At 44.6% G+C, this 27,797-nt stretch overlaps 1 protein-coding gene across 2 annotated transcripts in view; it reads left to right on the top strand.

Moving 5' to 3' along the window:
- Positions 1–27,797, top strand: part of LOC146830894 (fibrocystin-L-like) — a 1,907,335-nt gene that overhangs the window by 915,314 nt on the left and 964,224 nt on the right. For both annotated transcript variants that reach the window (XM_085605084.1, XM_085605082.1), the window contains exon 28: positions 6,908–7,013. In XM_085605084.1, coding sequence (XP_085461210.1) covers positions 6,908–7,013 — 106 coding nt within the window. The remainder of the gene's footprint in view (positions 1–6,907; positions 7,014–27,797) is intronic.

Here is a 27,797-nt window from a genome sequence, read left to right as displayed (position 1 = left end):
TATGTCCTCCATGTGCGCACGGTGCGCGAAGCGCATCGTGCGTACATGGCCCATCTAGCGTAACGTGGGCACGCGGTGCGCGTAGCGCACCGCGTGCCCACCGTGCGTGCACGGCACTAGCTGCGTAAAGTGGGCGCGCGGTGCGCGAAGCGCACCGCGTGCTCACTGTGCGCGCACGGTGCGCAAAGCGCACCGTGTGCGCACGGAACGAACTGCGTTAAGTGGGCGCGCACGCCACAAATGGCGTAAAGTAACTTAGCATTTATAAAACCGTACAAATTCACTGAAAAAACCATAGGTTTCACACACGTTATAGTTAGGAATTAGCATTTAAAAAACCTTGCAAATTCACTGAAAAAACCATAGGTTTCACACATGTTATAGTTAGCGGAAATTTTACTGATAAAAAACCAATGAAATTCCCCCGTTATAGTTAGTGCAGGCAACTATAACTCACGCGACCGCAATCTTCTGCTGATGACATATGTGTCTTTATGAAAAAAAAATATTTGTAATATATGTATAGCTAAAAATGTATGGAAGAAGACATGGGCAAATAAGTGTCTAAATACAGTATTAGCATCAGCAGAGGATTGCGGTCGCGTGAGTTATAGTTGCCTGCACTAACTATAACGGGGGAATTTCATTGGTTTTTTATCAGTAAAATTTCCGCTAACTATAACATGTGTGAAACCTATGGTTTTTTCAGTGAATATATATATATATAGTGCTACTAATACCCTGCGGCGTCTAGGCGCTTGGCATTTAACCAGGTCTTTAAACCTTTCCTAAAAGAGAGCAGGTCAGGAGAGTTTTTAAGCTTTATGGGCAGATGGTCCCACAGTCTGATCATGATGTTTACAAAGCTTTTACCGCCCCATTTCAGGAGTCTGGGTTTGGGCACCTCCACAAGCTTATGAGAAGAGGACCGAAGATTTCTGGATGAAGTATACCATTGGAAATGATCAATCAGATAGTCAGGGCCGTGATTATGCAGCGCCTTAAAGGCAATGCAAAGCGCCTTGAAATTGATCAGTTTTTCCACGGGTAGCCAGTGTAGAGCATTTAGGGCCTGCTTGGCTGAAGAGTGTTTATATATGCCAAAAAGCAGGCGGGCCGCAGAGTTTTGGAGAACCTGCAGTTTAACAAGAAGTGCCCCACAGCCTGGAAGCAGGCCCTATGAGTGCCTATTCTTAAAAAATCTATCAACCTATTTCCCTTCTACCAGCACCAGCTAAAGTCTTGGAAAAATTAGTTCAGGAACAATTGTCCAGCTATCTGGAATCTCAACATCTTTTGCATGACTCTCAGTCCGTGTTTAGATCTGGAGTACTGAGACTGCCCTCCTAGAAGTATCTGACACTAACCGGGAATCCGTGGATTCAGGCAAAGCAGCCATGCTAGTGCTTCTTGACCTGTCCGCGGCATTCAATATGGTCTCTCATTCCATCCTCCTTGAGAGACTGTACAACGTAGGGAACCAAGGCACTCCCCTGTCCTGGACTTAGTCCTACCTCAGCTGCCGGACTCAACAATTCTCTCTCCAGCCTTTTGTCTTCGATGAGAAACCCCTGAGTTGTGGGGTATCCCAGGGCTCCGCTCTGAGCCTCCTTTTCTTTATTGTCTACCTTCCTCCCCTCACGGCATTGGTAGAATCTTGTGGAGTGAGAGTGATCTCTTACGCCGATGACACACAACTGGTGTTTTCTTTTGATAATCACGCTGAGGCACCATTCACAAACTTCAAACACTGCCTTTGCAACATCTCTTCATGGATGTCATTGAACACGCTCAGCTCCGACAAAACCAAGGTCATTTTTTTTAACCAAAAAAGCCCTCCTCCCCGTTGCTTTGGTGGCCATCAGAGCTGAATCCACCTCCCAAGCCTGTGGACTCGGCTAGGAACCTTGGGTTCCGTTTCGACAATGAGCTGTCCTTTAAATCCCAAATTAGTCAGGTGTCCTCTTCCTGCTTTGGCAAACTTCACATGCTCCGTAAAATCCTCCACTTTCTTCCCCTGGAGTCCCGCCGGACTGTTATCCATGCCTTGATTACCTCCCATCTCGCCTATGCAAATAGTCTTTATCTTGGGGCACCTGCCTATCTGATCAGACGCCTACAGATCATTCAGAATGCTGCGGCCAGACTGATATGTATAATTCCATATCGCCATTCCATTTCCCCACATTTGAGGAAACTCCACTGGCTACCCATGTGTAAACTAATCCAATTCAAGGCTCTCGTTCTAGCTTTCAGGGCATTTCAAGGACGTGGCTCTGCCTACCTTAGATCTCGACTCAAGCACTCTCAACACACTCGTACTCTCCGATCTCACCACCTTTACCTTTTGGTGACACCCCCCTGCTTTCGTCGGTCTAGAATGGGTGGCAGAGGCTTTGCAGTGATCACTGCCAAAATCTGAAACGGCCTGCCACTCTCTTCATTCAGCTGAGTCTGAAGCCACTTTCCGACATACCCTTAAGACCTGGCTCTTTTCCAGCCCCTAGACCCTATCTGGTTCCTTCCTCTGCCGTTCTGACTTAGTGCCGGGACACCCCCATTGGGGGTAGCTGTGTGCTTTATTAACTGCTAAATAAAATAAAATAAATAAAAATAAATGTATACCAACCAAGAGAGCGTTACAGTATTCCAATTTAGGCAAAACTAGTGCAGACACCATTGTTTTTTGTAGTTCTGGTGGTATAAACAGAAAGATTTTTTTCAGAATTTTCAACATGTAAAAGGTGTATGATGTAAGCGCCTTCAAGAGATGGGAAAATGAAAGGGTTGTGTCAAAAACGACCCTTAGGTTTTTCGCCTTAGTGGCTGGAATAGGAAGGGAACCCAACTCCATAGGCCACCAATCGGAGGAACAGAAGGATGGGTCTCTGCCAAAAAGTAAAACTTTGATCTTATTAGAGGTTAGCTTGAGGCAATTCTCCGACATCCATCTACTCACGTGTCGCATACAGGCGTGTGAAGTTGTGAGCTGTATCCTGAATATTATTTGAAATAGAGACAATAATCTGAGTATCGTCTGCATATTATGATAACATCCCCAAACCATAGGATTTAATCAATCTGGCCAGAGGTGTAACGTACACGTTGTGTGTTTCATTTTTACTGTTGTTAAAAGACCAAGGTCTAAATAAACATTCTTGTTTGACTGACTATCTATTGGACGCTGGTTTGGGTTGGGACCCTTTCCCCTGAGAACAATTTTCAGGGCCTTGAGAGAACGACTAATATTAATCTCCCCAGTCCTTTTTCTGGTGAGAACCCCGACAACCTTTTGGGAGCCCACCCAAATGCCTTTTTGGACACTCTTGTGCTGACCCAGAGGTCCCCCTCCTCAGCAAGCTTCCTGGGGTCAGTCAGCTTGCTATCTACCACATGTTGACAAAGTTCTGTAAAACAGGTGTTGAGTATGTGATCTATCAGAACCAGGTTATACAGCCCAAAAAAATCATCTAACTTGTTGCCGCTCACCCAGCCTTTCCGCGCCTTGCTAGAATAGTCTACGAAGTCCACTCAGGTTTAGGGGTTTCGGGCTATCCTTGAACCTCTGATGGTATTTCTCAGGGGTCAGTCCAAATGTTGAACGAAGATTGGTCATCATGGGGACATACTTGGTCTGGTCCTCTACCTCAAGTATAATAAGCCCCACTACTCCTTTGGGACCTTGTGTACCCACAGAGCTATGTCATAAGCAGAAAAACAGTGATCAATATCATTACCCACCACATAAGGAGACACCAGCTTCTTGGGTATGTGGACCCTCACCTCTCCTGTGAACACGGTAGGCTGGCGGCTACTAATATTGCTGGACTACATTTGCTTGGTCTATATGTCCAGCTCTTTGAGACTGAGCTTATTGGCCATTCTCCTTTCCTCTGTGGCCAGTTTCATCTCCTCCAATGTTCTCCCAGCCTCAGCCTTCCCCTCCTCTGCTTCCAGCTTAGTCTTGGCCACCTGCAACTTGAGATCCATCTGCGCTTTCCTGTCCGCCACCTCCTCTGTGGTCAGACGCCTGGTTGACACACTGCTCCCTGCTCCATCCTGGGCATCCTGATCATCTGCTGAGGTCGTGATGGACATCAGCGGGAATGGTTTGGGCTGGACAATTGAGCAATTCCAAAGTACCACTACTGCAATTCATGCAGTGATGAAAACAGGTTCAGAGGTTTGGGGGACCAGAGCACTCCTGGGTTTCTGGGACCCAATTGTAGCAGTTGGGAGTCTGTTATCTCTGGGCTCATGGGATCACATGACTATTGAACCTACTGTATTTGATGAAGGTCTATATTAATAATGATTCTACCAGCTATGAGCAGTGGGGCTTCTTCATAGGGAGGCTAACACAGTTACTCCTCAATCAAAAACCCTTAAATAAAATCAACAAAAAGGTGGATTGCAAGCCATAGGTCACCTCACTGTTGAACCAAAGCAAACACCAAGCGCACACCTTTAGCACTTGACGTACAAGGTACTGAGACACACCAATCCAAGGCTTACCGAAGTTTGTGGTGTGTTTTTTGAAACACAGAAATCTTCAAAACAGAATAAAACTTAAAGCACCAAGTTCAGTCATTGCTTTTGCTTTAAAAAAGAAAATGTACTTTAATTAATGCAGAACTCAATAATAATCTAAAAATTATAAATGTAGACAAGGATAACCAGAAGTCTTTAGTCTCTCTCGAATTAGAGATCTGAGCAAGAAGGTCTCCAAGTGTTAAGTAATTTAATGCCCCATCCTGTGGTGATTGTCAAGCAGTTGAAAAGGAAAACCCCATTCCTATTGTGTATTTTTGCAGTGTTCATGGTGTGTAACCCCCTTCCTATATATTTGTAAGTGTTCACAATGTAAAAGTCTTTCTTGTTGTCATAGAGTTCAATACATTGTATTGTACTGAAATTGTATTTATATTCTGCTGTCTGCAAAGCCATTAGGTCTAGCTGGATTTCTTTTTTCCATGAGATTGCTTCTTAATTGATTTGTGATTTTGCCTGTGTGGTTGTTCAAAATGGTAATCCCAGAATATGAGAACGTGGATGAACGAATGGGGGAGTAACTATAAGCATGGCTATTTGATAGAATGGGTGAGTGAATACATGGATTGATGGATAAATAAATCGATCAACGGAAGAATGAGTGTTCATGTATGAATGAAAGACTAAAAGATGAGCTCACGTATGAATGAAGGCATGAGATTGTGAGTGGCTGCATGGATGGCAGAAGCAGGATTCTTTAGATTCTACGTTGCTGAAAGCTGCAGGAGAATGTATTCTCCTGCCACTGTTGTCATTACCCACTACGCAAATACTCACACATCCTCCCAGTGACTCATTCTGTCATTTACACAACCACATTAATCTACATCAATTTGATGACAAAGCATTTTAGCTACTGCAATATGCAAATATATAGCCCAAGAGGCTTAGTCAAGGAGTGTTTATTTTAGAATGAACAGCTGCAGTAATGCTGGTTACTAATTTTGTGCAAACAATTTATAATCTTGCTAAGGATTTTCTGATCGTTTCCCGAGCAATGGGATGGTGCTCCTTACATGTATCCCAGTTAAACATGAAGACAGTCACAAACAAAACTCCTTAAATAATAGCTCGTAGTTCAAACATTGGGAGCCCGGAATCCTAACTTTGTGTGGACAAAGGAGTGAAATGTTTTTCTCAATGGACGTTTCAATAGTGGGCCTGAAGTAGAGGACTTGTGTGATAAACTGGAAAAACAGGAAAAACGGTCTCCATATCAGAGAACATTTAAATTGGATGACTGAGTTCAGTAATGAATATACTAAGTGAATGAGTGCATCAATCAATGAGTACAATAATGGCTCTAGGAATTAATGATTAGGAGTACTTTAACAGAGCAAAGAATGAGTGAATACAGGAGTGTATGCCTGCAGCAGGTAAGGAGTGAGTACAGAAAGGAGTGAGTGTACAGGAGTGAATCAGTGCCTAAACGAATACAAGAATGAAAAAGTGTTTCAAAGAGAGTGCACAATAGTGAAAAAAAAATCAATCAGAATTGAGCTGATCTGAAATAATAATTTAGAAACCAGAAGGACAATCGTCCAGTAAAACCTCCTGTTCGCTATGTCACTCTGGTTAAATTTAAACACAAGTGCCAAAATCCCACTCTAAACTACGCTGATCTAACTTCCTTGAACAAATACATGTACAGATGCCTCGCAAAATATGATTGATATAGTGGATTAACATATTGATAGAGCTTATTTATAATTAGGATTGTGTAGTGTCTAAATGTCGTCGGATGACACCTACTTTTTTTAGTAAATGTCTGATTGTCCTGAATTCTCAAATAATGACATCAGTACTGCAACCACAACTGTTGTAGGCTACTAGGAGCACTCTTATACCAGTCATGTGTAGTAATAGATCACCAAACATAAGTAGAGTGAGAAATGACCTGAAACGTTATGTGAATTTTCACACACCTGCAGGTTTTTGGATCTTCACCATCTTTTGAAACCAAAGCACATTGTAATGCGCACAGAATTGATAGGTGATTTTCTGAGCTGGAAGAATTTCTGATTTAGAAAATCTCGTTCACAAGAGCAAATTTTAAATCATGTTCTAATTCTGGCAGTCAAGAATATGATTTGGTCCTAGTGAATTACATTATTTGTTCACCCAACTTTTACTTTGAGACACAGAAATCTTAGTGAATTGGGCCCAGTATCCTTACCAAAATAAGGGTATGCTTACAACGTGTGTCTTTTGTACTAAAGCATTTTTTAATAGACATAGAATGGCCCTTAGATACACCTGCCCTGTATCTATAAAAGTAATTTTCTAGAATGGCAAGCCTAAGGCATTACTGTGTGGTTTAGTAGATTCTCACTGTCACTTTGTTTTTGCCTTATAGATCACTGTTTTCATCAATGGAATACCGTCTCGATGCTCTGGAAACTGTAACTATTCTTGGGATCCTGCAAAAACTCCTGTCATCTCTGGCATTGATCCAACTGAAGGTAAGTATTCAAACTGTGTTGCATGTTTCGGATAAACTCCGAAACATTAGCTGGTGGGATTGAGTTTGAGGTGGCGTGAATTGGTTGCTGATCTAAAGGAAATTGGATTTCATGGTGGTACTTGGGCTAATAGGTCGAAGGCAATAGTTGCCCTCTTATAAATGCACTTCGATATAAAATACAACAAATACTTTAGTGAAAACTTTATGGTGTACAATCAATTTCCCCAGAGGGAAGTGATGTTTAGGTCACATTGCAAATTTGACTCGAAAGAGAAAGCATTACCAACTATTGGCCTGATTACGAGTTTGCTCCCGCACCGCCATGTTGACGGCCCTCTCCCACACCGCCAATCCCGAGGTCGGGCCGCCTGCCAGATTACAAGTGTTTCTCGTGTCTGTGAGGCTTTATTGGGGGTCCCACGGTTGTGCATCTGAAAATGGACACTGCAATTGAAAAGCCAAAAAAAGGTCCTGCACAGCATGGACTATAAAGACCATGTCGTGCAGGGACTGGGGTGGATACACACAAGGGGGCACATGTTGTTCCTCCCTGCATGCACCCCATGGTCCTGATGCAACAGGGGGCCCTGCTGGGCCCCCTTTGCTTCCTCTCTGCCATGGTTTTCATTGAGGAGGAACTGCTATGAAAACCGTAGCAGAGAGGAAACTCGTAATATGCTTGATGGGACCGCGGCTGTCCTGCCAGGCATATTGCTGTCTCTACACCGCCACACCACCACCAGGGAATGGTGGTTCTCTGGTGGCAGTCCTTAGAAGTCCAACTGTCCTAGTCATAATAGGGCAGTTGGACCGCCTGTGCCGGTGTTACTGGACTACCACTGCTGCACCCCTACGAGTCTGGTGGTCCTCGGACCGTCAGATTCATAATTAGGCCCTAAGAGGTGAAATAATTATTTTGGTATGGCAGGGATTCTCATAAATTTGCCTAAGATCAAATTACTGGGATTTACTTAATTTTTAGAAAGTAGTACATTGTTTTGTACTTAAAGTTGTTGATACTGAAATTGCTATGTTAAGATCTCAACACTAATAATAATAATAATAATAATAATAATAATAGCAATACCAATGATAACAGTAATAATAATTTGACAATAGCAATAATGAGTTATTCTTATTGTTACATTTTATTATTATTACCATTACCATAATTATTAATATTACTATTATTGTTATTTTTGTTATTTTTATCATTATGCCACTTGTATCACATTCACCTTATGGCTTTAGGTGGGGTGATGATAGTCTAAGGCGCTTGGTATAATCTCTTCTGGATGCTTCACCTATTATTACAGGCAAGACAGTCACATTCATGTATTTCTGACCAAATCATTACTTCTGATGTGCGCTTTTATGCACTGATAGTGAAACAATTGAATATATTGCTTTATGTTGAATATAATCTTTCGCAGAGATGGTAACAAATGTTGAAGAAGGAAGTGGCAATGACTACATTGGTACATGGCCACAATGTTTTTGTCTATATTCAAATGTTTTCATTTATTCAGAGTGATGAATCGTGGACCCCAGAGTGCTCTTTAATGTGCTGCAATTGACTGTGTTAGACCTGGCATCTTTTGGCATGTTTCCCCTGTATTTTTGCCTTTTGACCTCCTGGTTTTGGCTCTGTTCTTGCTGGTTTTGTGTATCTGCAAACTTTCTCACAGCTGATCAGTGTTAAAGTGCAAGTTCTCCAATGGTAAATTATGGTTATGGATTGGTGTCTCCATAATTGGCTTATTTGAATTACGATTAAGTCCCTAGTACAGTGCACTGTATGTGCCCAGGGCCTTTAAATCAAATGTTGCTAGTGGACCTGCAGCCCTGATTGTCCCACCCACACAGGCAGTCCTTCAAAGGTATCTCTGACCTGCCACTGCAGTGTCTGTGCGCAGTTGTGACTGTCATGTCAACCTGAGAATTACACCCACTTGCCAGGCCCCAAACCTTCCCTTTTCCTACATGTAAGGTGCCCCTCAGGTAGGCCCAAGGTACCCCCATGGGCAGTGTTCAGTGTATGCGAATGGTAGGAAATGTACTGGTGTGTGTTACATGTCATGATATTGAAATATAGTGTATTTCATTTTTCACTATTGAAAGGCTATCTGTCCCATGGGACAGAATGGGAGTTTATTCATAACATCTTATAAGTATAACTTCCCTTTGGGACAAGATTGAAAGATGGAGTTTAGTATGCCTGAACTCAGAATATAAAAACGCCTCTTTCAATTAAGATGATTTTTATATTGTTTGCTTGAAAATACCACTTTTAGAAAGTGGGTATTTTCTTACGTAGCCATCCTGTGTGCCTTTGCTGGTTTGTGGATTGATTATCTGGCTTTGGAGTGACAGGGGCTACGGATGTGCATTCACTGGAGGCAGGTACTGGGGGGTTTGAGGTGTGTCCTGCCTTTCCTGGAGTCAGGGCTGGGCTGAATAGACCTGGCTGCATTTAGAGTAGTGGGAGAAGATTTCCTTGCACCTGAATGGGTCTGGTCTGCACTACACAATGCTGTCTCCACCTCCTGCTGGGAAGCTGGGCCAGAGACGACAGGACTGGTTTGCACTGAGCACAGAGCCTCTCTGCCACAGAGAACATAGGAAAATGCAGTATAAATATTGGGGCCCAGATTCCAGAACTTTAGAAATCTTTGGACCAAGAAGAGAGTCAGGATTAACTACTACTCTGCTGAGTGCTTTGCTGTGTAGGCCTGCAGTGGTTGCTTTTGTCTTGGGTAGTGAAAGGACTGGACTGAACTTTCTGCAACTTCTTTATTGAGTTTCTCCAAGAGCTTGAGGTAGAGGTTCCCCTTGTTCCAGAGGTCTCAGGAATAGCTAAGAATTCGAGTTCTTCTACCATCAGCACTGGGATCTGTGTGCTTCAGGCTGCAACAGAAGAAAAAGCAACCCGGCGCACCACTGATGCCTCTGCCCACTCCGTGTCCTGAAAGAACTGCAGAGGGCACTGCTGCACTTGGCATCGCAACCCTGGTCTTACCGATGAGAACGCCCGCCGCCGCCATTGAGCCGCTGCTTGCACCGCAACCTGTGGGCACCGCACTACGCCTCGCTTCACGAGGCTGCCTTGGTATCCCCAACAATGCCGCTCCATCGCCGACATCAACGCCGCTGCTTGCACTGTGGTTTTAGGGCACTGCCTGTAAGTTACAAGAAGCACCGTCTTCATCCTGCACTATGGCGTTGGCCTACCAACGCCGGCGCCATTGACTCCTGTTCGTCAGCCAACTACAGCGCTTGAGCAATGACGCCACCGCTGCTTGCACCATGACCTGTGGGCACAGCGACTAGCCCAGCATCACTTTGCACCGCAGCTCTGGTCTCACCGATGCTGCTGGATGACTGTCACAGAGCCACTGCCTGCACCGCGACCTGAGGGCACCGCACACCGCACCACTGCACTTCGCAATGCAGTCCGGACGCCTGCCAATGCCAGCGCTCCTGACTTCAACCGCAAGAAGTTCAAAGTGCAACGCGTGTGACTTCAAGGGCCCGGCGACTCCTGTACCGACCTCCACATCCACCGCCTGCGGACGCCGGCTCTTCGGAGATCAACGAGAGGTCGGCAACACCCTGCATTTCTAAGGTTCTGTTTTGCGGGTCTTCCCGACACCGTAGCCGGCCCGCGATGCCACGGTCAGCCAGAACTGTTTGGATTGGTTGTTCACTATGCCATGATAGCCCTGTGCGGAGCTATCTACTTCAAGGAACTGAATTTTAAGTTTATGTTTGCTTATTGATATTTTGTTTTTGGTCTTGGTTTGGACAGATAAAATATTGGATTTTATCTAAAACTAGTGTGGTGTTCTTTTGCAGTGTTTTCACTACATTACGGATGTTTATGTGCAAATACATTAAAATAATACTTCAAGGTAATCCATTTTAACACACTCTAGTTTGTTTTATATTTTTAGGGATTTACATATATGTGTTTGTGCTTATTTGATATGATTGATTTAATTTGGTTTATGTATTTATAAAGTGCACAAATGCCCGGGGGCGTCTTGGCGCTGAGGTCAGGTGGACCTGATAAGTTGCCGATGAGGTTGGACAGAGAATGTTAGTTGGCAAAGAGCCAAGTTTTTAGCGCTTCCTGAAGGATATCAACGTAGGGCTGTTCTTTACAACGATCAGGAGTAGGTTCCATGTGTTGACTGTCCCTACCAGAATGTTTCTTCTGCCCCAGTGTGCTTTCTTGACCCTAGGTGTTTGTAGGAGTTTACTCTGTGCAGATCTTAAACTTCTCAATGGCACATACCAATTCAGATGAGTCCTCAGAAACTGAGGCCGGGCACAGTGTATTGCTTTGAAGGTTAGACATCTGGATTTAAACGTAATCCTCTTGTCCACTGTGAGCCAATGAAGAGCTCTTAGGCGGTGGGAGACAGGCTGGAACCAAGGGATAGCCAATAATAGTCTGACTGCTGCTTTTTGAAGATGCTGCAGAGACTGTGATTGAATTCCCATGTACAGGCATACCCATAGTCCAACCCGTAACAAGGCTTATGCTGTAACTAGTGTTCTTAGGGAGTCTAGCGGGATGAAAGGGCGAACTTTCATGATCATTTTTAGGATAAACCAAAATGGGTGAGGTGAGGGTATTGATCTGATTTCCAAATGACAGCTTCTCATCAAAAATGAACCCTAAGTTTTTGACCTTATGCACTGGAGCCGGGAAGTCGCCCAGACTGGAGGGCCACCATCTAGGTGACCAGACGGATGTATCGGAGCCCAGCAGCTAGACCTCCGTCTTTCTGCTGTTAAATTTTAAGCAGTTGGACTGCATCCATAGGTTTACCTGTGTCTTGCAGCTGTTAAAGTGATTGGCTGTCTCATCAATGTTGCTTGAGAATGACACCACTACCTGGGTGTCGTCAGCGTACGAGACTACTGAGAAGCTGAACTCTCTGATTGTGGCTAGCGGGGACACATATATATTAAAAAGTGAGAGGCTCAGGGATGAACCCTGTGTCACACCGCAGGTAAGTGTAAAGGGCTTGGATGAGAAAGCTCCAGCTTTTACTGAAAGGGTCCTATTGGAAAGAAAAGATGTCAACAGCATGAGAGCGGTGTTTCTGATCCCCAGCTCTGATCGCCTGGTGGCTAATATTTTGTGGTTTACTGTGTCAAAGGCCACTGATAGATCTAACAAAATCAGGGCGACCTTGGCCCCCCATTTCTAATATTGTTCTTAGTTCTTCCGCAGCCATTATCTGAGCTGTATCAGTACCATGCCCCCCCATCCCACCACCCGGTACCCGTATTGCGAGGGATCTAGGAGGTCCCTGGAAGAGATTAATGTAGTGAGCTGTGCATTTAGTATTCTCTCCAACACCTTAGCTGGAAAAGGTAATCTGGAGATGGTCTATAGCTGCTCGGATCCGCAGGATCGAGGTTTGGTTATTTTAAGAGTGGAAGAATTGATTCAATTTTCAAAGAATCCGGGAACGTGCCAGACCAAATTATCTCATGGAATCATAAAATCAATTGTTCACTAAAGTATTGGGAATCAGGTGCAATACTTTAGGAGGACAGGGGTCTGCTAGGGCCCTAGATCTAGATGTTTTTACCACCTGGATAATCTGTTCTAATGTAGGGGGGGGTAAAAGGAGGGAAGCAGATTGGAAGGAGTGGGATGTGTGACTGCTATAGTGAATTCAGGGATGTCAACGGAGTCCCTAAAGAATTTGTACATACTCTCGACTTTATCTCTGAACAACTGTGCCAGTCTGTTGCAGAATTCAGCACTGCTTTTCATCCTGGGAGGTTCTGGTAGTTTAGCTAAGTGTTTAACCGCTAAAAAGAGCTCCTTGCTTGTCTCTTGCCTGTAGGATTTTTTAGGAAAAGTATAAACTTTTTTCTTCTAGTATCAGTTTCTTATAGTCTGCCAGTGCTCATGCATATTTCGTTTTTTCTACGGGGTCGTAGTTTACTCTCCATGATCTTTCTACCCATCTACATTTTTCTGCCTGGAGAGGAAGGACTTCATTGGAGCTAACGGGTCGACTGTGGTTTTAATCCAAGTGGAAAGCTTGTGGGCAGCCGTGTTAGCGTCGGAAGTAAGGTCTAACTTTTTATGGGATAGGGATGACTGTAGAGTGTGGGGATTAATATTTCCCCACCCCCGACCTTTGAATGAGACCAGGGGTTATGAGGTTTTGGGATGTGCTGCTCCATGCCTAATGTAAACATTATAGCTTTGTGGTCTGAGCAAGGGACGGCTAACACTTGGGGACATTAATGGATGGATTTGACGTAAAAATACCATCGAGGGTGTGCCCTGCAACATGGGTATGGTGTTCGACAATCTGTGTCAGGGAGAAACTGGCCATGGTATTGAATAGGGGAGCTGAGTCATAGTCCTCCTGTTTTTCTAGGTGATAGTTATAGTCTCCTAATATTGGGAAATCATATACAGCTATGCTGGAATCTAAAATAGGGCTGCTTGCATTCAAAAACGACGTTCTTGCCTTTGGAGGCCTACATAAAAGAAGGTCCGTAAATGTATAATTAAAATATATATATATATATTATCTACTGGCGGTCGCCAGTAGATAGTTATCGACCGAGTTATGGACCGAGTTCCCATTGGAAATCTGAAAATTCTATTTTGAATAACTTTGGCGCCGGTTGACTTATCTTCGTGAAATTTTCAAAACTAATGGGGCGCTCCGCTCAGCTCCTACCCTGAAAGTCTCGGGGTGATTCATCAAGCGGGGGCTGAGAAAAAAGGGGGGTCCCAAAACGTGGTTTCCCCATGCATTTTCCCATAGGATCTTTAGTCGAAGGTACAGCCCGAACGGCTAAACAGAATTACTTGAAATTTGGCAAAGAGGTAGTCCTCAGGTCAGGCATGTGCCTTTTGCATATATGGTGTCAATCTGTTCAGTAGTTCCTGAGAAAATTGCAGTTAAAAGTACATAAATATCTATATGCGCGCACCGTGCGTGCACCAAATGTGCGCGAGCGTAATTCTGATTGGTGGTTAGATGTCAGTCAACATTCCAATCGGTCAAAATCAGGAAGTGGCAGACGCCATTTTGTGTGTGACAGTGAAAAAGAAAGGTGGAGAATGTGAAAAGGGGGCAGGGTAGAGAGTTACTGACCCCCTAGCCTTTGTCAGGGGGTCCCTGAAGGACCCCGAAGGGTGAAAAAAACATTTTTTTTTTCTTCAAAAAATCGCGGGGTGCGCGCACGGTGCGCGCACCCCCCAGCCGCCATTTTGAGTTTTAGAGGCAGAAGAGAGCTAAAAACACAAGTGGAGAACGTGAAAAGGGGGCAGGGTAGAGAGTCCCTGACCCCCTAGAACTTCTCAGGGGTCCCTAAAGGTATAAGTTTCCGTAGAAGTAAGTGTGGTGGTGTGTGTATAACTGTATATTTAAGTAACTGTATGTTTGATTCTTTATTAGCATGAGTGACTATGTGTGTGAGTAACTCTATGGATGAGTGGCATTGTGTAACAGGATGTATAGGTGTATGAGTACATATGATGAGTGAGTACATGTATGAGTGACTGTATAGGACTGTTGGTGAATGAGTGGATGTGTATGTGGATCTTAGAATTACTGAAGAGGTTGTTGTAACTGGTATTGGTATGTCCATTGTTTTGAAAAGTTTAGTCTCTATTTTTGAATGTGGGTATCAAAGGTTATATTCGGGTGAGAGGAGGTCTGCCACTCTATCACAAGGATGATGTCATCAGTGATGTCATCAGTGATGTCATTTGAGATGTCATCAGTGATGTCATGAGTGATGTCACTGACCATGTCATGAGTGATGTAATATGTGACGTCATCAGCTGTGCATTGCGGGCGCGCGAGTTATAGTTAGCTGAACTAACTATAACGGGGGAATTTCAATGGTTTTGTACAAGTGAAAAGTCCAGCTAACTATAACACCCCTGAAACCTATGGTTTTTTCAGTGAATTTCTGAGGTTTTCTAAATGCTAATTCCTAACTATAATGTGCCTGAAACCTATGTTTTTTTCTGTGAATTTCAAAGGTTTTTTAAATGCTAATTTCTAACTATGCCTACAGAGAAAGGACATGTGAAGAAAGAAGAAAAAATGCACAGAAAGAAAAAAAAGAAGTGCAGAAAGAAGCAACAGAAGTCCTCAAAAACGAAGAAAAGTACAGGAAGAAGGATAACGTGCAGAAAGAACAAAAAGAATAGCAGAAAGAAGCCTTGTTGCAAAATCATCCTGTACCCTCAACTTTTTCAGACGGATACTGGTGGTAACTGAGTCTGACTAACCAGTCCTAGAGCCAGTGCTATGTTAAAAGACACTTAGAATACAGTGAAAACACCTACATACACTAGGGAACATTATGCGTTGGGGTCCCCCTGTGATTAGCATGACCTCCTCTGTAAGCCCCTAGTATATAATAGGGCAGGGGGATTAAAACTACCTCTTAAAACAGGCCACAGGGCGTTGTTGCACACGTTAACTCAGGCCCTGTTCCCTCCCTTCACCACTGTGTAAACACGCCCTGTGTCCGTTTTTAGTTGGGAGATTCAGTTCATTTGAATCCTGAGGGTCCCTAGGGTCCAACTAGCCCACTAGGTACCTCCAGTAAGTGCCACAGAGCTGCGTTGCAGAGAGGTGTAAAAAGTGGCACGGCCTGGACCACCTCTCTGCAATGCAGCTCAGTGGCGCTTACTGGAAGCACTTGGTGGGCTAGTTAGCCCCCAGGGGCCCTCAGTATTGAAGGAAAATTATATCCCCAATTTAAAACGTGCCATAGTGCGTGTTTGCACACGTCACCTCAGGCCCCGTCCCCTCCCTTCACCACTGTGTAAACGCGCCCTGTGGCTGTTCTAAGTTGAGAGATTAAGTCCCCTTGAATCCTAAGGGTCCCTAGGGTCAAACTAGACCACTAGGTACCTCCAGTAAGCGCCACAGAGCTGCGTTGCAGAGAGGTGTAAAAAAGGGGCTTGGCCTCAGAACACCTGTCTGCAGCGCAGCTCCCTGGTGCATACTGGAGATGCCTGTTGGGCTAGTTGGCCCTCAGGGACCCTCAGTATTGAAGAGGAATTAATTCCCCAACTTACAACTCGCCAGGGGGCGCATTTGCAGAGTGCTGCTAGGAGGGGCGTGGCCTCCGGCACGATACCAGTCTTTTATTTATTTTAATTTTTTAAGAAGGGGGGCTGTGTGGTTCCCCTTTTTATTCAAATTTTTTGGCCCTGATGACCCCATCCTCCAGGGCCTGTCTCCTAATTATATTTTTTTGACCCCAATCCCCAGGGCCGGCCACTGTTTTTTATTATTTTAAAAAAATATATATTTATAGACACACCTAGGACATGCTGGACAAACCGTATGTACCTATCACCATGACGATTTGCGTGATATTCATTAAAAGGCGACTATGCATACAATGAATCCACGTGGAATGTATTTACACCACTAGTGAAGCTCTGACATGTCTGATGCCCTACCGTGCCTAATCCTGGTAGACACCCTTGTTATTTATTTATACAAACATGGGTAGCTATTGACGGGCACATTTAATACACATGCACACCAAGCCATTAAAAGGGGATTCGACAAAAATTCGACCAAAACTATGCAAGAAAACCCCTCACAGTTAATAAAACACACATCCACTGCCGGATGTGTAATACTTTTTATTTTACTCTCTGGAAAGGGGACGAACATCACTTGAGAGTCACAGCACGCTCCTGGCAGAACCCAATGCTGTGTTACACCCACCATTGCCTGCTGAGTGCCACACACCTCTGTGTTGTATTCCACTAGCTAGTGCATATGCTATGACACTCTCTAGCCCATGTGCACTGTAACACCACCCCGTGAATATGTCATGCCACACTTGTCTTCGCACAGGTTATATTGCCCCATCTAACGTGCCTTCCTCGATGCCTATGTTATAACGCACAGTGCTATGCCATACATATTCCAATCTGGGATCCATATCTTTGTCACAGTGCATATGCAACGTTACACTCCCCAGCACATATTTTATATTACAACTTTAGAGACTAGTTAGGTTACACAACACTGCCCTGTGCATATTACACTCCAAGGCGCATATCGCATAGCACGCGCTAGTGCCTGTGCTATCTTGCGCTCTCCAATGAATCTGTCATTGCGCACAATGTATTGCATATTATATTTCATGCCCGGTTCATCTTATATCACACTTTTTGGTGCATAGTTTATACCATACACTATATCTAGTTTTCATTTTCAATCGTGCTCTCAGGACTATGTTCTATATAACACTGTGTTCACCTACCCTTTTCACGGGCATTACATTTTGCGATAGGGGGTGGAGGGTCAGGGGGTGTTTCTGCCAAGTGAGCCCGGAGTCGCAGTCACAAACGTCCTCTTCTTCCTGAATAAAAGTGAGATTATGCTGCATACTTGTTCATATTTTAAGTAGTTCGCACAGACACACGTTTTAAAAACATTAAAGTTCCTAATACTCGCTTTCTCTGAACAGTTAGCTTGCTGCCCCATCCCCCTCCTCCCTATCCTCTGTTGTGTGAATCCATGGACTAGCCTCCTCCCTCCTGCCATATATGGTCTGATGTGATGCCACTGCCCTCAATTTAGTATGATGTACCAGTCCACTCCTCCTGCCCTCCATTGCCCAATTCTATGCCCCATCATTGACCTCCTGCTTAAACTCTGTGCTTAGCTTGCTGCCCCTATTCTCCTTCCCCCTGCCCTCCGATGTGTTTGTGCGTGCCCCTGCTCCATCCTTTTTGCCCACCATGTTCCATGGACCTGCCACTCCTATCTACTCTGAGTGTTCTGTTGAGCTGCCACTCCCCTCCCACCTGCCTAGCATTGTCAGATGACTGTAACCTGTCCCTGCCACCTCCACCCTGCCTGTCCACATGCCATGCCCCTATCCTCTTCCTCCTGTCCTACATGGTCCATTGTACTGCCACACCCTTCTGCCCTCCCTGGTCTGTTGTGCTGCAACTGCTCCTCCTGCCTGACCCGTGCGGTCTGTTGTGAGGCCCCTTCCCCTGAACTTTCTTGTCTGTGCACAGGCCCTGACCCTCCCTTCTATCCTCCATCGTCCTTTGTGCATGCCCCTGCACCCTCCTTCTTGCCCATCATAGCCATTGTGCTGCCACTAACCCTCCCACTTGCCATGCATGGTCTTCTGTGCTGCCATGGCCCCTCCCACCTTCCCTGTGTGGTCAGTTAGCTGCCCCTGAACCCCTACCACCTTCCCTCCATGGTCTGTGTGTATGCCATCACAGTCTCACTGTTGCTCCTCATGGTGTGTCTTGCTTCTAGTGCCCATCCTGCCTGACCTCCATGGCTATCTTGCTGCTCCTGCCCTGCCCCCTTGCCCCCAGCCTTCTGTTTACATGTGCAGACCCCTACTCCCTCCCTCCTGGCTTGTCTGTTCCATTGTAATGCCCCTGATCTGTCCCTCCTGCCCTTTATGGTCTGTTATGCTGCAGCTTTCTCTCCTGTCTGTCCATTATGGTCAGCTAGCTACCATTGCCTCTTGCCCCTCTGTTCTCTGTTGTCCATGTGCATGGTCCTGTCCCCTCCCTCTTGCTTTCTATGGATTGTTGTGCTGCACTCCCGTCCCGCATGCCCTGTGTGGTGTATTGTGCTGCTGCAAACCCTGATGCCTGCCCTGCAGAGTCAGTTTGGTGCACCTCACCATTTCCCTCCTGTCCTCTGTTATCCAAGTCCATGTCCCTACCCCATTTCCTTCCATGATCCAATGTACCATACTTGCGAACATTTTGAACTTGGTAAGAGGGAGATTTTGAAAAAAAACTGGGGTATTGATTTTCCCCTTTGAGTTACATTGAAAAAGAGGAGATTGTAGACAGGAGACAGATCAAATAAAGCCCATTTGAGCTTCAAAACATTGGACGTTTCCTGGCTGAATCGGGTATGTTGGCACGTATGGTTGTACTACCATTGCCTCTTCCTTCTGCCCACAATGGTCTATTACATTGCCACAGCCTCTCTTGCAAGTCCTGTATTGTTGGTTTGTTGCCCCTGCCCCCCTTTCCACTGCCCTCCATAGTCTGTTGTGCTGCCACGGCCCTTCCTGCCTGCTCAGTGTGGTTAAATTGTTGCCTTTGCACCCTCCTACCTGCCTTCAATTTTCAGAGTCCGTGCCCCTGGCCTCTGCCTCTCAACAGTATCCTAATGAACAACTAGATTGCTAACATTCTATATTTATTACAAAAGTGTGGAACGCCTGACGTCATCTTGATGTAATCAAAACTGTAATACCTAGAGCATTTCCTTTAGAAATTACATATATGAGAGGGTCTTATTTGCATCAAAATTATGGTTAGTGCTCTAAAAGACTAAAATAAGGACATATTTTTTCTCAGTTTTCAAATAGCGACAAAGCACTTGTAAATTATTTGTTACCTTTATGTTTTTTTATCCAGTTGACCACTTGATTAAATGTTGCACTTAGGGTAGAGGATGTGGTGTTACTTCCAGAACTGCAGACTTTGCAACTGGGGAACCAGGTTGGAGTTTCTGCTTCAGCTCGACATTCTGTGATTCTGGTCAAATCACTTAGTCTCCCCATGTCTACAACCAAAATGAATTTGTTCTTGTGTGATGTAACCAATGCTCATGTAAAGCACTCCAATACCTGACAAGTCTGCACTATATAACACTGCAAAAACACAAAATAATAAGTGTTTTGCACACTTCTGTCATTGGGCTATATTTGGGCTACATCTGGGTGATTTTGGGCTACATTTGGGCTCTTTTGTCTCCGGTGGCCATCTTGGGAGATTTATTTGTTATGAAGTTTCCTAATTTCCTCATGTACTGCAGTCTCCTCAGTAGGAAATGCTTTCAGTTTTTTACTTTGATTCCATCATGAAGGTATTCAGATATGTCACACATTTGCCATAAATTCTGAATGTTAGCACTCTAGTTGCTCATTAGATCACTGTAGTAAAACTACTGTTCACCATGGAAGTTTGCTCCTGGTATTAAAAGTGCATGTTTCAGTCTGCATGTCAGAATTTTTTAATGTAATAGAAGAGGATTTGAGAAGTCACTCAAAATGTGCCCTCATTTTCTTTCTTCAGCATTAATCATAATTTCTATGGCAAAATGAACCCCCTCATTGTGTTCCTTTTTAAATTAAATGTTTTAAGTGTTACCAGTTTATTCCAATCAAGATGGCTTCAGGTGTGCCATACTTTTGTCATAATGAAGACAGTACGCGCTCTAGTTGTTTTAAAGAACACTCTGGGACATTCTGTCATTGGGCTATACTTGGGCTACATCTGGGTGATATTTGGGCTTCATTTGGGCTCTTTTGTCTCTGGTGGCCATCTTGGGAGACTTATTTGTTATGAAGTTTCCTAATTTCCTCATTTACTGCAGTCTCCTCAATAGGAAATACTTTCAGTTTTTTACTTTGATTCCATCAAGAAAGCATTCAGATGTGTCACACATTTGCCATAAGTTCAGAATGTTAGCACTCTTTTTGCTCATTAGATCACTGTAGTAAAGCTACTGCTCACCAGGGAAAACTGCTGCTGGTATTGAAAGTGCATGTTTCAGTCTGCATGTCAGAATCTTTAAATGAAATAGAAGAGGATTTGAGAAGTCACTCAAAATGTGCCCTAATTTTTTCTTTCTGCAGCACTAATCATACTTTTTATGGAAAAATGAACCCCCTTATTTTGTTCCTTTTTAAATTAAATGTTTTAAGAGTTACCACTTTAATCCAAGCAAGATGGCTTCAGGTGTGCCATACGTTTATCATAAGTAGGACGGTTAGCGCTCTAGTTGTTCTTTGGAACACTCTGGGAAGCTGCAGTAGAACACAAAGGAATCAACTGACAGTCTCTGCCCTTGTTGGATGTACATGTTTTACTGAGAATGTCAGACTTCATTCTCACATGACTGAGAAAGATAATGTGAATTTACAGAAAATAAGCTCTCAGTTTAGATTACAGATCACCTTCCAAACCTCTGTGGGAAAAGCATGAGAAAATATTTTTCTCTCAATCATGATATCCCAGTAGAAGGCTTTTTCACATGGTGAAATCACCTTAGAACATACCACAATTCCTAAAATGAGTATGCTACCATCAACAAATGATTTATAATGTAACTAAAGTCTTAAAACCTTCTATTAACTGCAATGCTTTTTAATGAGGTGCTATCATGTATATTGGTCCCAAGATGGCTGCCAACACTTCTTGGATGAAGTGCTGACAGCCAATCAGATCTCAGGATGAGATGTGTGGTTAGGCTCCGCCCACATATATATATGATTTTACTTTTGATTTTCTCAGGAACTACTGAACAGATTGACACCAGACCTTCAAAAGGCACATCCCTGACCTGAGGACTACCTCTCTGCCAAATTTCAAGTAATTCTGTTCAGCCGTTCGGGCTGTACCTTGGACTAAAGGTCCCTATGGAAAATTGCATGGGGAAAACGCGTTTTGGGACCCCCCTTTTTTCTCAGCCCCCGCTTAACGAATCCCCCCGAGACTTTCAGGGTAGGAGCGGAGCGGAGCGCCCCATCTATTTTGAAAATTTCGCGAAGATTCGTCAACCTGCACCAAAGTTATTCCAAATAGAATGTTGCGGATTTCCTATGGAAACACGGTCCTAACTATAACTATCTACTGGCGACCGCCAGTAAATAATATATATATATATATATATATATATATATAATAAGTGCAAGTAATTCTTTCCAGTAGTATTTAATTATGTGCCTAGCTTCTGGGTAAAAATGAGCAGGGGATCTGGCGCTGGGCACAGTCCAGTCGTGGAAGGGCGCAGGCAGGCTTGCTTTTGGCGCACCTTTGGCATGCCCGCTGCGCGTGTCCGCTGAGCATCTGCTCCGGCATCAGGCTAAATAGGAGGTGCAGTGGGAAAACTAGCCTGCGCACCACTGGAAGTGCCTGCCTGCCCGGAAGTGAGGGAGAAACCGGTGACCAGAAGAGCACGTCCTCTGTGCAATCACCACTAGTCTTAGTGGAACAGGGCTGGAAACCGGGACATCGTTCTCCTCAGGTAAAGCCCCCTGTGTGGTAACAGTATGACAATGGCAATGGGTAATACTGGGGTACAGGGTTAAAAGCAGAAGTAAAGTGCAGGGAGGTAGAAGATGGGGCAAACACGCCCAATGAGGCACACATTAAAAACAGTAAAATTATAAATATGGCACCACTTGTTCACAAAAGAAAGTAACAACCGCGGCAACCTTACCGCTCCTCGCAGCGGTAAGGTTGCTATTTACCAATTATATCTCAAATAACTTGAACCTACCGATTTTTTTGCAGAAGTAGAAGGGAATGTCCATGAAATGGCATAACATGTTTGAGTCATTTCTGTGCTAAATAGCATTGGCATCCATCCTATACGTTTAAATGTTTTTAAATAGAGTTTCAGTGGGCTCTAGTCACAAAGGTATATTTTGTTGTAAACAAAAGGTGGAGAACACTTTAGTAGTAAATGCTGCTCAAAAGGTAGGAAGTATGCATTCCAATGTGTGGTTTCCCTTGGGAGTTTGGGAATGCCCACAAATATGTACATTTGTGGGCATTCCCAGACTCTTCTCTGACCTCTACCCAACTTGGAAATTGTTACAGGTTTATTCCAACCAGCGACTAGTATAATTTCCTTTCCAGGACGGGAAGGTGAATGGATTCAGTGGAAGGGCTTCCTAAAACAAAAAAATTGCATTTGCACAGGAGGCTCCATTGTCCCTGTGTGGAGTCCTTCGCTAAGGAGACCTTCACACAGGGTGTAAACAAGACTTTGTAAAAAGTCACATGGCAATAACACTTGCATGGCTTTTACAGGCGTACTACTGGGAATGTTTGTGAATAGAAAACATTGAAAAAGCTCCCTCAAGCGAAGGTGTAGATCTCTGCCTGTACTTTTCCTTTTCTTTCATGAATTGGGTCAATAGTATTTACCAAGTGAATATTCACTGTAAAGAATAAAGTAAATTAGAGAACATGATTTGTTATTTCTGACAGATACTTGTAACCACATATTCTAGACTTCTTGAATATTCCCCAGGCGTCAGACTTGATCCGAAAAATCTTTAGCAGTACCCCTCATGTCAGTAGGTGGCATTTTGCACTGCCGCACCATTGCCTTTCCCCTCTATAAGTTACGAGCAGAGCTGCATAGAAGTACCACCCAATGCATGCCAATGTCAGATCCTTTCCTCCCGCTCAACCAGAATAGGAACCAGCGCTACTCCTTGTCCCTTCTTAAAATTAATCTAAAATAACTAGTGACCTAGGGAAATGTCACCCTTAAAAACTACAGGCTTTAAACATTGTGGGGACTGTTGCAAGCAAATGTCTGTGACAGATCCTGACCAGATTTATCTTTAATGTTGGAGTCAGAACACGACTGCAAGGTGTTTAGCAAATGCAAATTGATTTATACGAAAGTCACTCAGGACCGTGAGGCAGCCCTGCAGGTCGCTGTCTGCCAGAAGACTCAGTGAAGGGACGAGTTCCTGGAGTTGTTCCTACATTAAATCTTTCTCGCGGACAAAGTCCTCAGATAAGTCAGAAAAGAAACAGAAGAAGTCCAAGTGGGACTTGTCACCTTACCGCCACTTTCAAACTCCTAAAAGGATGTGAGGGTGTAAATCGGTCTTACTTTTGAACTTGATTTCTTTTGGATCCGATTCTGACTCTCTCACCAAGGCAATCCAAATATTTGGGTTCCTAAGTGATGCTATGGTCAATCCATGACTTCTGCGGAGCTATGCTACAATCTTTTGGAACACTGCTGGCTCCCTCTAGGTCCCATGTAACCGCAACAACCTCCAACTGGAACTCCATCATTGAGTCTGCCCTCTGCGCCAGATGAAACTTCAGGGCCCATTATAGGATTGCACTGGATTCAATGTTGACGACTGTCTTGGTGCTACAACCTACGCCAGACTCTGGATCATCAACGCCAAGGCCATCAACAACAGATGAGCAATCCCAACAAATAGTGCTCTCTGACTCTGAGCTGACTCCCCTTCAATTTCTCCTGAGGCTTCCTCCTGATCCTTCTGGCAACACATCAGATGCTGATAGTTTTCCCTTGCCTCCAGGAAGGGCCCCGATTATCCAAAATGGTAAACCCTGTTCTCCTCAGTAACAGGTATAATGAGCTGCAAAATGCTAGCTACTGAACTGGTCTCTCCACCTGGGCTGTCTACTGAAGAGAGTGTCTCCTTCAGTTGTGATGTGAATGGTGGCTGAGGTTCTTGACCTCCAATTGTCCACTATGGAAGTAAAAAACATTGTTCTTACTAAAGTCCTCCAACCCGGACAAACTAATACTGTGCCCCTATTACGTTTCAATGAAGCCCTCACAGACTCCATTTTGGGACCACTAGTAAATAGGCAGATAGCAAGGTGCAAAAGCCCAGGCACATATGATCAGACTTTTTCTATGCATCATTCAAGTCCAGAGACCTTTGTGGTGCAGGAATCCAAAAGCAAATGTAACCCCAATGCCCTCCCTACTATCCCACTAGATGAGTATCCAATCGCCTTGAAACTTATAGGGGTCTGCCATTGTGGTGCCTATTAGGCTGCTATACTCATGCCCATTGCTGCTCCACCCTTACGCCAGCCACTTAGGATGGCTGCAATGCATCAGATGTCACGATTGATTGTGGATTAGACACTAAAGATTGCCTTGGCCAGACATTCGGCACCAGTGTGACGCCCAGGGACCATGCCTGGATGAGGTTTAGGGCTTTTCTGGGGATGTCCAATCATCCCTAAATGGACATGTCCTTTAAGGGCTCTCACTTATTTGTCAAAAAGATGTACTTGTCTCTTGCAGACAGCATGCTCTTTGAGGCTCTCTGGCAAAACACACTAGTTCCAACAGCAGGTCCACCCCCTATGTGGCTATAGTAATGGTGTTCAATTCCACCAACCCCCACCAATGCAACAAGCCCTATAGACCCTTCAGACTTTTTGAGACCGAGGCCCTGGCACCCACAGACAGTGCCCCGCTTTACCAGCTTATCACAGCTATGATTTCTCCTTTAGTGTGACCTTCCTAGCACAGAGACTCCCTGTCGGAGGCAGGGTTTTATATTATCTTTCATGGTAGCAACCCAGCACTTTCGACAAGTGGCTCATGCAAGTTGTCCACCAGTGTTATTCTCTTCCATTTAGTTTTGCCCCAACTCACCTTCCACCACCCTCACGACGGAGGACTCCCTGTCCGTCTCACAGCAGGAAGTGCAGGCTCCTTTGGCCAAAGGGGCATAGAGTGGCATAGAGAGGGTTTACGTCCATTGAGTTAAGAGCTGGGTGTTGTGCCCCTTACTTCCTTGTGCCAAAGAAGGGGGAAGCTTTCATCCTGTTTCATATCTGCACCCTCTCATTGTCTCCTGCTGAAGGAAAAATTCATTATGCTCACTTTGGCCCAGGTCTTGTCTGTCCTTGATCCTGAGGACTGGAAAGTAGCAGTGGACCTGGAGGACACGTATTTCAACATCCTCATCCTTCAGACTGACAGGCACTATCTGGTATTACTGATAGCACCTTTTGCCCCTCAGGTGTTCACAAAATTAATGCTGGTGGTTGCAGAGCATCTTCAGGGGTCAGAGGTTTGAATCTTCCCCTAACTCAATGACTCACTGCTGAAGGCAGTCTCAAACAGGAGGTCATCACCCATCTCCAGGCTACATCAATCCTGTTGACATCTTTGGAGTTCACTATCAACATGCCTAAGTACACCTGACTCCTTTTCATTCTATCTGTTCTGGACAGAGTGCAGTTTCATGTCTTCTCCCCCCCCCCCCAGAGTGGAGAGTCCAGGACATTTGGATTCTGATATTTTAGGCTCTGTTCTGAATCTGATTGAGGACGACTTTTAGTCCGTGGCGACTGATGGCCTCCTACATTCTGCTGAACAAGAAGGTCAGGTGACCTATGCAAAGGGGGCAAAGCACCAGGAGGATATTTCCAACCACCTCCAGATTTCAGAGGAGACTGCAAATGACCTGGTCGTGACTGCTGAACCACGATTGGGTCAGCAGTAAACCCCTATCATAACCCTTCCCAGAGCTAACAGTCATATTGGATGAATTGTATCTGGTTTGGGGAGGCCATCTGGAAAAGGTGGACAGAGATCACAGGCATCTTGTCGCTGGCAGAGGCCTAGCTCCACATCAACCTCCTGGTGCTATGCCTCTGGAAGTGGCTGGAACATGAGGGCATTTCCCTTTTAGTACACCACCTGTTGGCATCTCTATGCCAGAGTGAACAAACTCAACCATTGACGCCTAGTGAATCAAAATCTTGAGGTGGCACTTAATATTTTCCAGGAAAGAGAAGGAACTTGGCTTGATCTTTTTGCCACTTTAGAACACACAATATCACTTTTGAGCATTGGAGTTCAATGACATCTCTCTCTTTGAGATTCATTTTACCTAGAGTGGAACTTGGGATTCATGTACACCTTCCTGCTGCTATCTCTCATGCCTGGGTTTTGAAGAAGATCAGGAAGGATCGTCCCAAATTATCCTAGTGGCATCAGATTGGGTCAGGAGATAGTTGTACCAGGAACTCCTGGTCGTGAGCATCTGTCCCCCAATCAAGCTTCTCTTCAGAAGGATCTTCGGTTGCAGCATGTGGGCACTGCCTTGCACATGCCCCTGCACATTATCCATTCTTGAAGACCAAACAGTGGCAGTTGACTGCAGTCGCCAATGGTTGTCTGTGAAAAAATAAGTACTGAGGCAGCTTGCATCAGCCCATTGCTCCTTTCAACGCTGCCTATAACAGAACTAACTATTAACTATGAAACCCTACAACTGGGGAGACGTTGTGGCATAACGGCCAGGGCCCTCGACTATGGAGCTGGGGAACCAGGTTCGAGTCTTGGCATAGGCTCAACATCCTGTGATTCTGGGCAAATCATTTAATATCCCCGTGCCTACAAAAAATGAATGTATCCTTAACTGGTGCTCATGAAGAGCGCTCTAATACCTTTGGGTCGAGTTTGCAATATAAGCACCAGAGTTCAAGATTAAGTGCTGGTGCAGAGCACTGGAAACCACTGGCTCAAATTAAGCACTGGCATTCGCCCTTCCTCCCAAGGTTGTTGGTGTCATCTTTTCAGCCAGGCATCCCTCCACAAAATCAGTAGGCGCCATTAACTGAGACAAATTTGTGGCTTGGTGTGAAACTCTGAAGATTGACCCACTTCAGGCCAGTCTCTCCTAAGTGTTGCTATTGTGTCTTCCATATCCATGCAAGAACTCACCTTGGGCACTGTTAAAGGTTATTTCTTGGCTCTTTCAGCCTTTTTGCAATTGCTAGATCATTCTTCTTTATTTAAATCCCATGCTGTAATGCATTTTGTTTATGTTTCCAGCATATGTTTCCACCTATTTCTTTTATTATGCCCCAGCGGATCTTAGTCTAGTCTTAACATTTCTCACATACATGCTTTTTACATTTCTACATTCCTGCACCCTAAGGCTTCTCACCCTCAAGAGTTCCCCTCAACGCCATATCATCAGAATGACTTCATTTCCAGAGAAGTTGGTATTGAGGACCCGCAGCTCCTTTCTTCCAAGGGTGGCAAAGGCCTTTGCACGGTTGGCAAACATACCCCTCTCTTGGTGGCTTTCACTCCACCTCATCCCTCTAAGGAAGAGAAATGGCTCAATTGGGTATTCCGAAAATAGCTCTCAGCTTTTACCTTGATTGTACCAAGCCCCATCAGGTGAACAATCAGTACAG

This window comes from Triturus cristatus, chromosome 5_1, assembly GCF_964204655.1.
Source record: "Triturus cristatus chromosome 5_1, aTriCri1.1, whole genome shotgun sequence".
In the NCBI taxonomy this organism is placed as follows: Eukaryota; Metazoa; Chordata; class Amphibia; order Caudata; family Salamandridae; genus Triturus; species Triturus cristatus.
This window is presented reverse-complemented; position numbering and strand designations above follow the sequence as displayed.